This window comes from Pinus tabuliformis, chromosome 4_2, assembly GCF_031772625.1.
Source record: "Pinus tabuliformis cultivar Carrire ecotype Pingquan chromosome 4_2, CPIR1, whole genome shotgun sequence".
Classification (NCBI taxonomy): domain Eukaryota; kingdom Viridiplantae; phylum Streptophyta; class Pinopsida; order Pinales; family Pinaceae; genus Pinus; species Pinus tabuliformis.
In genome coordinates, this window is record NC_142304.1 from 872,440,544 (window position 1) to 872,453,837 (window position 13,294).

Sequence of the window (13,294 nt, forward strand, 5' to 3'; positions counted from 1 at the left end):
ATAAGGCAAGAAAAACTCTTTTCTTTGACAGAGCCGCAAAGGGCAATCCCGGCAGTTCTGGAGTAGGTGGTGTCATTAAAAACGCAAATGGCAGAATTGAATCTAGATATGCTTGGGGAGTGGGCTTCAACTCCAGCATTCAAGCTGAAGCCTTGGCTCTCCTCCAGGGACTCAAGATGCTCATCTCTCTGGGCATCAAAGATGCAATTATTTTTGGGGACTCCCAGTCCATAATTAAGGCCATGGTGGATAAATCCTCTCCCTCAGATTTAAGATTATCAAGACTCCTGAGCAGAATTAGAGTCCTGACAAACACGTTCCAGAATCTGGAGTTCCTTCATGTTAAGAGAGAAAACAATAAAGAAGCCGACGCTGAAGCCAACAAAGTGGTGCTTCTCCCCCGTGGAGCGCTCCTAAGAGATGGAGACGAAAGCTGGGACCCCATCCCTTAAATAGCCTGTTTAAAATGTTTTACTGCCTTTTAATGAAGCAGTTTGTTTGTATCAGCAATTTAGGAAAGATAGATAAAGTTACAAGAACTACAGCTAGTAAAAATCACAAGCTTAGTGGAGGGGAAGTCAATTGGATCCTGATAGAAGAGAAATCTGATCTCTGTGCACCTCTTTGTAATTTGAATTATGGCTTTTCAGCCAAGAATTAATACATCAACCTACTCGTTTCTGTAAAATAAAAAAAAAAAACAATTTTATAAACATAAATTAGTTAACATAGATCTTCAATTAGTTTATTTAAATTTCTTGTTGAAATATTTTTGAAAACACATTTTTTTACTTATTTTTCTTATTATAGCCAACATTATTTTTCTGTTTACAATATAATTTTTATTTTTATTTTAAAGGGAACAAACGGCGGATAAACTTACACATCCCTCGGCTCAATAAATAATATTAGTTAATCATATTTCTTATTTTTTGGTGATGACATTCAATATGTTTTATTTTTATGATGATTTTTTGTCTTTGTTAATTCTTTTGTTTTATTAACTACATTTAAGCTAAACAGGGGTACTAGCTATTTTTAGCAAAGAGTAATTTCAGATGCAATTTGGCCCACTAATACACTAAAATAAAATAGGTGGAGCATGAATTTTAAACAATTAGCGGGTATAAAACAATAAAATAAGAAAACCCTAAAAGCTCCAGATTTGTGCTATGTTAACTAGAGTTAAGAAAAAATAATTAAAAAAAGCAGCGAAAAGCCCATGCCATGGTTATTTGGGTAATCAATCAGGCTATAAATATATGGACTCATTGCCCTTACCACATATCGCTCATCTCATATTGTTCGAGCAAAAGTTCGTTCATACTTCTCGAGTTCTCTTCGCTTATACACAGAAATTCAGTCATTTCTTTTTATTCAGATCATCTTTTATTCGGTTCGTTTTAGTTGGGGAACCATGGCAAGCGAAAGCAAGGTGACTTTGAAGAGCTCAGATAACGAATTGTTTGATGTCACTGAGGCTGTAGCATTTGAATCTGAGAACATCAAGATGATGATCGAGGACACTGGCACCGCCAATGCTATTCCGCTGCCAAACGTTTCTAGTAAGATACTCTCGAAGGTCATCGAATATTGCAAGTACCATGTCGATGCTCAGAACCGCGCACATGAGAAATCGCCCATTTCGGAGGACGAAATCAAGACTTGGGATGAAGAAATATCATCTTAAGAAGGCAAGTGAAGGAGCCTCATGAAGCCAAAACAAGAGAGGAAGGTATTTTTCTAAGTTTGGTAGCAATGGAGGAGGTTCTGTCTTAAAGTAGCCGAGTTCTCCTAGGATTTTACTGGATTATAGAAGGAATACCATAAGAATGTTCTAGGCATGAATAGGGTGGTCGAAATTCCTAATTTACCTTTCAAAGAGAGGGTCACAATATGGTTCATTGAGTTGTCTAAAGGAGGAGGGGTTGAGAGGCCGAAGGCTCTATTTCAGACTGTAGAAAAGAAATTTACAGGCTTAGTGTGCAAGATAAGAGGCTTAATGGCCCAAGTTGACTATGACTAGGAGGGTCGAGTACCCTCAGACCACAACACAACAAGTGGAGAGGCCTATGTTGCCTATTTTTATTTGTTACATCCATAAAAGGTGAGGTTATGTCCCTGCCAGGGTTATTTCTATTTTGGACAAGGAAGCATAAGAGTTTAGCACTGTGGGAGGGATGCTAGATAGGGTAGGAGATGTATTGCAATGTTGAGGGTATTTTCATAGGGTTTGAACAATATTCCTTGATTCCCTAGTTAGGTCTATTTCAATGCATTAACAACAACCTAAGTTTAGCCCTAAAGTATGTCCTAATGCCTTGATGGAGTGAAGTCTACATCTGGTTAGGATTGGAGAGGGATGCGACCCTAAGGGAGCTTGATTATCCCCGGTTTGAGGTATGTTGTTCCTTAGTTTGTGTGCACATGTCTTTGGGATATTAGATCCATGTAAGAGGGACATATACTATCAAAGTGTGGATAAAAGAGCATGCAAGTGTAAACAAAGATATGGTGATATGTTGATGGTAGGATAACTATCATGAAGTGAAGAGGCATGGGTTGAATCAAGTAGAAATGTGTGATGTGGTAAGCCCTAGATCAACCATTTTGTGGGACTGTGTAAGGGAAGAATTGTGTGCCCTAAGGACTAATAATTTGGGGAGAAAAAACAGTCAAGAGGGTTGGTTGTTAATTTTCCCTAATACAGTGATCAAGGTGCACACTTGTCATTGTTAATAGGGTTTTCATTGATTCCTTAAGATCAACGTGTACATGAGGCATATCCTTGATGTGTGGGATGGTTGATGAAGTCCTTATGTTTACTATGTTTGAAGAGTCAAACTATTGATAGAAGGAAGATTCCCAAATTCAGGTATTTGATGGTGAAGATCACTGATAAGAGGGTTGAGTTTGACCACCCTAAGAGCAGTAATGATGAAGCAACCTTTTCATTTCTAGAGGGTAGTTTGTTGAAGACCCTATGAGTAATCTATCTTGGAGGAGCAAGAGAGCAGCTAGAGGGAAATTTGATGAGCCTATGTTCAGTCACTCTTTGAGCAGTAGGAGGGTTGATAGTGATAGATTGGTCAATGGAAGATGTAAACACTCTAAGGTTAAAAAAATATTGTGAGCAACAGAAGAGGTAGAAAAGGACTTACAAGATGTGTTCAAGGTGCATGGATTGAAAGGGTTGAGTAGTGCGCACCTTCAGCAAATAAGCCATGTGTACCTTAATCAGGGACATATTGGTAATCATCGGTTGTTGACTCCAAGCCCTGGTATTTTTTGTATTAGGGTTGATTATGATAGTCGTGATCCTTGGTATGGTATCCGTACATTTATTGTATTAAGATTTTTAATATAACAAGTTTTGGGTTAAAAATTGTCTTGTGCACTGAGTTGATCCACTGCTATATAATATTCCTATTGTGCAAAGTGTTAGTGTTATGGTATTTTAGTGTGTTTGTGATCAAGATCTTAAACATAAACCTAATTCTAAAGTGTCATGGAAATTTCTATCTGGTATTAGAGATACTTTGAAGGGAGAGTGGATCAGATTGTGCACAATGAAGCAACTTAGAGGGAGTTGAGAAATTGTCTAAAACATGGAGCAGAAGGTCTAGGTTAAGACATGGAAATGTGGCCTTGACTGGCTAGGTGGTGAGACGGTTTGGAGTTCTGGTGGATTAATGAAGAACTTAGTGAACAACGGTTTGTTGTGTGAAAGGTTGCAAATCATGGCCTTCCAATGACTTTTCATGGATCAATGAGAGTGCTCAAGGGATGCTTTGGCATGAAAGAGTTGGCTCCACGTGAAGGATAAGATGATGGTAGGCTAGTATCTTCACTAGTTCATGACATTGGACATCAAATATTGGAGTCATGTTCACATGTGGGGTTTGACCCAGGAAGATGAGATCACTTGTCTAGTTGGGTTGCGGGCTTGATGAGGCCTAGTGTTCAACCATAGCTTGAACTGACCTTGGAAGGACATAAATTCAGTAAAAGTGTAAGCTAATGTAGGTTGTGTAGACTCAGCGGGAGTATAGCTTCATAGGGAGATTCCCTATGGAAGTGTGATTTTTCAAGTTCTAACAAGGTCGAGGTAGATACACTACTGAGATGAGTGTGGTTCATTCTATAACATATGTTATAGTGGTGAATGTTAGATATTGTGCTATTATCATCGATGATGACAAGATACTTCCAAGTGGTGGAAGTACCTCCCTCACTAAGTGGATGTGTTTATTTGTGTATCTTGGAGGCACTCCCACAACCCTTGGGGTACTAGGTTTGTGAGGAGTTGACCCACAAAATGGCTACGTGGGAAGTGAATCCAAGTAGTGGGTTTTGTGCCCAAATTTATGGGAGTGAAACCAAGTGAAGAAATAATTTTTATTCATTGTTTACATGAGGGAACCCTTAATGGAGCAAGGGGGACCTAAGGCAACCATGGAGTGTCTTGATCAAATGAAAGAAACCTATTTTATAATGATAATCAGGGTTTTACGAAGCAAACGAAAGTTGACTAGGGTTTATGTCATGGACCTTTAGGGCTAATCAATTCTCTCATGAATACTATAAGAAGAAGAAAGGTCAAGTCATTTGATCATCCACACAAGAGAAATATCATATAAAGAAGGCAAGTGAAGGACACTCATAAAGTCATAGCAAGAGAGGAAAGTCTTTGTCTAAGTTTTCTAGCACTTGACGAGGTCTCCTTCTATCCTAAAGCAATTGAGTTCTCGTAGGGTTTGCTGGACATTGGAAGGAATATTGCATGCTTGTATTGGGCATGAATAGGGTGGATGAATGGCCTGATTTACCTTGCAAAGAGGGGATCACAGTATTGTTCATTGGGTTATTTGAAGGAGGAGGGGCCAAGAGGCTTAAATCTCTATTACAAACCACATAAATGGGAGAAGCAAACTTGGTGTGCAATATAATAGTCCTAAAGGCCGAAGTTGACTGTGACTAGGAAGGTTGAGTACCCTTACACCATAACGCAACAAATGGAGACACCTATGTGGCCTAGTATGATGTGTTACAACCCTAAAAGTTGAGGTAGGGTGTCTATCCAGGGTTGCTTTTGTTTTGGACAAGGAGGTCGAGGAGTTTAGGACTGTGGGAGGGTTGTTAGATAGGGTTGGAGATGTATTTTTTTGTTTAGGGTTTGTTCATATGGTTTGAACAACAGTCCTTGATGCCCTAGTTAGGTGTATATCAATGCATGAACAATAGCCTAAGTTCATCGTGAGAGTCTATCCTAATGTCATAATAAATTGCACTCTAGTTATGGGTACAAGTGGAGAGGGTTGAGACACTAAGGGAGCTTGATTACCCCTGGCTTGAGAGTCATTGTACCTCAGTTTGTGTGCATAGGTTTGTGGGAGATCATATCCAAGGGGGTCATATACTATCAAAGTGTGGATAGAAGAGTGTGCAAGTGTGGAAAGAGATAGGGTTATATGTTGATTGCAGGATGATTGTCATGAAGTGAAGGGACATGGGAAAAATCAAGCAAAAATGTGTGATGAAGTAATCCCTAAATAAATTAGTTTGTGCAACTATGTGGGGAGAATTATGTGCCCTAGGGATTGATATTTTCAGGAGCAGAAATCATTCAAGAGGGTTGGTTGATGTTGTGCCCTACTGTAGTGATCAAGGTGTAGACATTTCATTGTTAAGAAGGCTATCTTTGGATCCCTAAGATTAGTGTGTATAGGAGGCATATCCTTGATGTGTGGGATGGTTGATGAAGTCCTTATGTTTAGTATGTTTGAAGAGTCACACTATTAATAGAAGGCAGATTCCCTTGTTCAAGGTTTCGATGATGCAAATCACTAATAAGAGGGCTAAGTATGAACACCCTATAAGTAGTGATGACAGAGTAGCCTTGTCATTGCTAGAGGGTAGTTTGTTGAAGACACTATGAGCTAGCTATCTTGGAGGAGTAGGAGAGAAGTGAGAGGGAAGTTTGATGAGCATATGTTTAGTCACTCTTGTAGCAGGAAGAAGGTTGATAGTGGTAGATTGGTTGGATGAAGATGCAAGCATTCTGAAGTTGCAAAAGTTTTGTGAGAAATAGAAGAGGTAGCAAAGGACATTCATAATGTGTTCAAGGTACTTGGACCAAAAGGGCCGAGCAATGTGTAAGGAAAATTTTAAGGATGGAAAATTTTCTTGAAGTTTAAAAACATTGGCGAATCTCACTAATTCCTAATATGCAATCTATAAAATGTTTATTGATATATTAGTAAAAAATTTCAAATTTATAATGATTTTATATATAGTCTATATATGATGTTGGCGATTTTTAAGGTAAAATAATTTTATATCTAAAATTTGGGCAAATCATCTTTTATAAAAATTGGAAATTTGCGAATCTTTTGTGTGGGGAAAATTAGCTCACTGGGCGAACATTAGCCCCTAAAATTTTCCATGGTAGCGTGCACCTTCAACAAGTAAGTCGAGTGTACCTTGTTCACAAACAGATTTGTAGTCATAGGTTGTTGACTCCAAGCCATCGCCTTTCTTGTATCAGGGCTGATTGTAAGGGCCATGATCCCCGGCATGGGAAACCTATGTTTCTTGTATTAAGATTTGTAATATAACACTTTTTGAGTTAAAATTGTCTTGTGCACTGAGTTGATTCATTGCTATATGTTTTTTGCTATACAAAATGCTAGTGTTGTGGTATTTCAGTGTGTTTGTGGTTATGATCTTAAACATAAACCTAATTTGAAATACAGGGAAAAAATCAACACCCCTTATTAGTGCTCACCAAATTCTTAGCTATTGCACGAACAATCTAAATGAAGAAAATTTTATTATCCCAACCTCAATGAGCAGGAGACGCTCCATCCTTAATAAATCAATAATGTATCGATAAAAGCCTATAACCCAAGCTATATGTACAAAATTAAGAAAGAAAATCAATGAAATAAAATGTGCACGATAGGGATAGTAAAATTAAGCCCAGGAAAAGGTTAACTGATTCCTTAACCAATACAGACATTGTGACATGGTCAATGAAGTAAACCCCTACCATGTGATTGACCACTTACTCTTGATTAATGAGTCAACTCGGAACTTTTCTCAGCTTAAATTTTATCACAGATCACATGGTGCTGGGGTGTACCCTAGTATACACCAATCTACGTTGAATTATTAATTGTATCATACTATTACCGAAGAGCCTTTTATGCACATGACACAATTTGTTTAATCGCAAAACATATTGTTTCCATCCATGCGTTTAAACGGTTAGAAACACAAATTTTTCGATCCAAAGATTGATCGCATACATTTTTGGTTGTAATTTAACCGTAAATAGATTAAAATTGGGGCGCCACATCTACGCTCGGCACAGTCCACATCATTCTATATGTTTCTGCGCGATAACCTATTTCCAAGCCAGCGACAATCTTCTGAGATTGTCAACCGAGGGGCCATCTTGTATAACAGCCAGCGCAAATACCAGTATCATACAAACTCCTTGTACTGTTTGCGTTAAGCCGTTGTTAGCTTCTCAAGTCCAGCAAAACACTATCCAATGTTAACTATCCCTCTCTGGCCTATATGCGTCTGCGGGATAATCTATCAGTTACCAAATTCGCGCGAAACAGGGGAAAAAATACAAAAATATGACCATTCAATGCAAATAATACCGTATAAGTCAATTAAATTCGATCAGTTCGTCTGAAAATATTCATGGTTCGTAGTTAACCCCATACGTATTCGTTATTTGACAGGCGTAGCTAAGGCAGAGTACCGGCCTGAACACAAATACATACTACTGTCTATGCGGAAGAAACTGATATGGAAAGTTATTGGGTTTATAGAGAAGAAATTGTGAAATTAGAAAAAATAAGCCGAATCTGAGACAATTAATCGTGGAGAGATTTAGATAAAGTTTGAGTGCGCTTAAGCTTAAGGGTTAAGAGCATGTGTTTCTTATTAAAAAATTACAGGTTTAAAATCAGAAGAGTAGAGTATGTATGCTTTAATAGGTTTAGCAACAAAATCATTGTATGAAAGTGGGTCCTTTATCTCACAAACAAAAAAGTCAGATACACCAATAACATATATTATTATTATTATAAGAAAAAACTATAACTATATACATCTTAATTTTTAAAATGTGGGTTTTAGATAGAATCGTGTTCTGTTAAGATATTTCTTAATTTTTAAAATGTGGGTTTTAGATAGAGTCTTGTCCTGTTAAGATATTTCTTAATATAAAATTACTGATTCAATTCCCTACAGATAAACATAATAAAAGTGTAATCTTGCCAATATTGAAGGTTGAATTTATTAGAATTAAAAATTTTCATACCCATTTTGAACTTCGTAACCATGGGATAATCCCTTTCTGCACCAAAGAATTCGAAAACAAAAACACAGAGAGACCGCTTGCAGATATAAATAGAATAAGTGTATAAAATAGAGTAGCTATTAACCATAACTGGCCGTCAAAACCCCTGTAGTTCAGTCAAACTTACCTGCTACACATTTTTAAAACAGATTCCCTCTAAAAAAATGATCGCCCCTTTTCGTTGTTGTTGGACAGGGGCGATTAATATAATGTACATACAATAGGGAAGATCTAACTGGCTGACTAGAGGCACCAATAGTCCTCTGGACAATCCTGGGGGACTCGACAATTGTCTCCAACACAGGCTTCCAATATTTGCAGTTCCTCAGATTCAATCTCTTCAGCTGCACAAGATCATCCCCATCGTCGACTTCCGATTTCGACACTTTAAGATCCTGCGCTTCGGCCGTTTTCGTCCCTCCATTCGATTCATCTCCGCCATCAATGGCCCTTACTTTTCTGTCGGCGCGAAACTGAGTGCCCAACACGGGGAGAATTTTGGCGAGCCTCATGGATTTCGAAGTAGACTTGTGCAAAGCCAAATCGGCCTGCAACGCGAGGGAATCCATCTCAGAAGGCGAGAGCGATGAGTGGAGTTTATGCATGGGGAGAAGAAAATAGAGATGCCCCGATTCTAGCTCCTCGTCCGCTGAAAGCGCTGAGATTCGACGCCCGTTTTCTAAGGCCGTAGAATGGAAAACGAAATGCTCGGGATTATCGAGCATCAACTCTGCGGCCTTCGTGGGCTTCTTGAATTCCTGGACGCTGCTATACAGCCTTATGATTTTCACTGCAGTGGAGGGAACTTTGGATGGAACACAATGGGCATGGTTCGCATAGAGGTTTGGGTTTTTGAAGGAAATGAGGGCGGGGTTGATTTTCGCTGTTGAATTCAAATTTGAATTTCATTACCCCGCGCATAATTTAAAAACTTGAGCGTATACAATCATGTATGCTCCATGCATTAACCTATCAAAGTATGGCGTATGGATGCATGAGTCATGGTGGATGAATGCGAATACATACAGAGACATCGATCGGAATCTGTTCGTCGGGAAAGGATGCACACGGGTTTACCGTCAGAACCCGTCTCCCAAGACTGTCCTTAGACTCTGTTAAGAGAGCATTTATAGTTCTATAGTCCATGAAATAGCACTTGCCTCCACCATACGTAAAACCATGCTATGAATAAGGAAGCCCATCTTAGATGTGACGACCTATGCATGCATGTTACGGATTTGAATTTATATTTGAGCCACCTCCACCTCCGCCTCCGCCTTGATTGCCACTACCACCACCCCTCCGTAGGAATGCTGGCATATACAGGATATACTGGGATATACAACATACGCATTTAATTGACATTAGTTTGAATTTGAATTTGAAATCCCGTTTTCAAAAATTTAATTTCTATAACTGTGATCGCGTGGAGGGTGCAGCGAAACGCTGTCCGTCCTGCTCTCTGGAGGGTGTAACGAAATGCGGTCTGGGAGTGTCGATGGCCCTCATGGCGAAGGCGATGCCAAGGTCTCAAATCCTCAGCGCGATGGTAGCACTGCTTTTCAGATGCTGGGGCCTTCTCAGACATTGCACTTTCATGCTGCTAAATATTTCATCTCACCCACGGCAGTCAAACAGTAATCTCGATGACCTTCGTGAATGCCTGGAGATGAAGATTTATCAGGATGGAGGGAACGTGGTAGTTTCTCTGTACTCAAATGCCCAAAAGCCGCTGAGGTTTTCTTTAAGATTAACTTTATCAGGATGGAGGGAACGTGGTAGTTTCTCTGTACTCAAATGCCCAAAAGCCGCTGAGGTTTTCTTTAAGTTTAACTATTGAGGTTAGAATATATATCTACATACGCAATGCAATATATTTTCATTGAAATTTTTCTTTGTTTAAATTTGTTGAGTTTGTTTCTTCTTAGTAACTTTGCGCAGTTACTTTCTCTTGAGATCACACATTTTCATTTATTATATCTTTTGTCTTATGCATTTGCAGGCTTACATTTACGGGTAATGGCACGTAAAGGGTACTACTAGTTATTTTATTGTGAATACCATTTATTTTTTGCTCTGCCAGAGAGGTTTACAATGGCATAGTCTCAGTTATGCTTGATAAGTTTACACTGAATAGTCTCGGTTTCGGTGGAAAAATTTAATCATTGCTTTAGCAAAACTGCTCAGTATCCTAGAGCTTTCTAAGTATTTTTTTCAAACATAAGAGAGAGAAAATACTGAGATCCAGAAACAACTGCTATAGATCTTTGAAAGAAACTCTGGAGAAATGCAAAATTGTTTTGCTTTTTTTTTTAATGATGTCGGCTGAAACTCTTACAGGGTCATGGGTACATAAGATGTCTAAGTTGGACCATTTGTAATTTTGCAAATGATTTTTAAAGTTGGAGTATTCGTGTTTTAATATATCACGGAAATAGAATTGAATTGTTATATATCTATACATGGTTTGGTCGTTTATGGTTGTGAGGAGGTGATATTTGATTTTAATTTTTTTAATGGTTATTTTAAAATTTAAATGTAAATTTTTTTTATTGAATAATTTTAAATTTATATAAAAATAGATTTAATATTATAAAATATTTTATCATAATAAGTTTTTTCAATTTCATATTTTAAAATAATTTTTATTAAATGTATTGGATTTTTTTGGTTGGAATGCAGGTAAGTAATTTTTTTTTTTTCTTTTTTCCTTTTTTTTTTTTTTTTTTTTTTAATTTTAATTTTAATTATTTATTTTTTTGTTTTGTTTTTGTTCTCTGTGAAATTTTGATTATTTGTTATTTAAAATTTATTTTTGACTATATAAATTTAGCATCTTAACAACTTTGGTACATTTTGGTTGGAAAGAGTTTACAAATCAATATTATGATTCCAATAAATCTTTACTAGATTTTAAACCTTTTTCACTAAAAAATATACTCAAAACTTTTAAAACATATCATAAATTCAAATCAATTTAATTAACTTAAAAATATTAATTTTAAAATTTTAGTAAATTTTAATCCATTTAAATGTATGAACAACTAGTAAATAAAGAGAATTTTTTAAAATGAATTCTAAAAAGGATATTCATTGATTTAGAAAAATATACAATGACAATCTGCCATTGAAAATTTAAAAAACTAAGAGGAGTCAAAAGATAAATCAAATACACAAAATTCTATTAAAAGTAGGTTACAAGTAAATTGGCAAACCAAAAAACATATGATCAAGCATATATTAAAAAAATTCAAGTAGATATTCTTCACGAGAACATTAAAATTCCACACTCATATTTCAAGAGCTTTTGAAATTCCTAAATGGATACTATGGTTCAGATGGATTCTACAACATAGAACCATTACAAATAAATTACTGGAATATGGATTCCATGTTCCACATTTGAATATCCTTTAAACCATCACAGAAATCTCCTAGCTGGATTCTAGGAGATTTGTTAATCAATATTTTATTTATTTTCTCTACTCCCACTTTCTTTTAAAATAGGTAGGCATCATTTTTCTCTCCAAACTATATATCTTGATCATGTATCTTTAACTTTTAAATAAAATATGTCATTCTACTTCTAGTCACTCATCCAAATCAGAATTTTATATTTTCTATCTAATCTTTCTAGACAAAAACTATTTTCGGAAAAAGATCGTGTATATTTAACTTTTACATAAAATATGTCATTCTACTTCTAGTCACTCACCCAAATCATAATTTATTATTTTCTATCTAATCTTTCTAGACAAAAACTATCTTCAAAAAAAATAATTTGCAGAGAAAACTACATAGTTGTGGCTAAATCATGAAAAAACACAGTGGCTAAACAATATTTATGCTCTCAGAACCATGGCGAGCAAGATCCATTGAAAAATACTGAGAAATATAATCTGCGATATAATTATGTTCCCTAAGTGTTTTAATATTGATAAAAACACTTAGGTCTTCTTGTGATCCGTGTTTCTTGGGGGGCGGGGAGGTTCTTTCTTTTTTTGGGTTCTATTTTTCTATTGTCGGATTCTCGCATATTTTACTTTCCAATTTCCATGTCAGTCATCTCAGTTTAAGTTTTCATTGGCATTTTTCTTCTCAAGTTTATTATGGATGATGAACTATTTTATTATGGCGATGATAACCCTTAAAGTGGGCATTCATACCCATCCCATGAAGATTTATTTTATAAAGGATCGCCCATTGGTTTCACCTCCCATTCACATGATAGTGGAAGTGTCTCACTTTCCTCAAGGCTTATTTAATTTGTCATCAAATCATCCAGATAATGCACAACATTTGGAGGTTCCATGCTTGATTCCTTCTGCTAAGCATGCTCCGTCTCTGGATACAGCAAGCCCTAATCACAATAAGCATCATGTGACAGCCTATAAAGCAATGAAATTCAAATATTTAAATGGTAATAGAGGATGATATTCCCCTTTGATACATTCTACAACTTAAATGTATAGGGGTCTAATTGGTCGGTTTGCTAGGAAGGTGGTTAAACCTTCTTCTCTACCACACTTGATCGATTCCAATTGGGTTCTTATTATCAGTGTTTTATGCAATTCCACATATTTCCTAAAGCTTAATTATGTGGTATCCTCACTAAAGTAGATGAAGTGAGGACTCTCCTATCCTCCGACTAATGTTGGTGAAAATCTAGGTTGATGCTTCAAAAGTGGAATATGGATTTCGACGCTTCGCTTAGCCCCATGTGAATGAAAAGAAAATGGGCCCTCCTCACATATTTGTCAACGCCATTCTAGAACAAATCAGTTTTGGAAAAAATAGGAAATCATATTGGCCAATTTGTTTGTTGGGAGGAAGTTTTCCTTTCAAAGCAAGATGGATGAGTGGCATGGAAGTAAGTGGAGATCAACCCCAGTGAAGGTTTCCTAAAGGATATTG

At 36.8% G+C, this 13,294-nt stretch overlaps 1 protein-coding gene and 1 pseudogene across 1 annotated transcript; one reads left to right on the forward strand and one right to left on the reverse strand.

Annotated features, from left to right (window-relative positions):
• Nucleotides 1–1,417: 1,417 nt before the first annotated feature.
• Nucleotides 1,418–1,690, forward strand: LOC149172455 (SKP1-like protein 1B pseudogene; annotated as a pseudogene).
• Nucleotides 1,691–8,423: 6,733 nt separating this feature from the next.
• Nucleotides 8,424–9,186, reverse strand: LOC149172456 (uncharacterized). The gene has a single exon (XM_089427719.1). It carries the CDS (start codon nt 9,103–9,105, stop codon nt 8,521–8,523), a length of 585 nt encoding a protein of 194 aa, XP_089283845.1. The 5' UTR covers nt 9,106–9,186; the 3' UTR covers nt 8,424–8,520.
• Between the last annotated feature and the right edge of the window lie 4,108 nt (nt 9,187–13,294).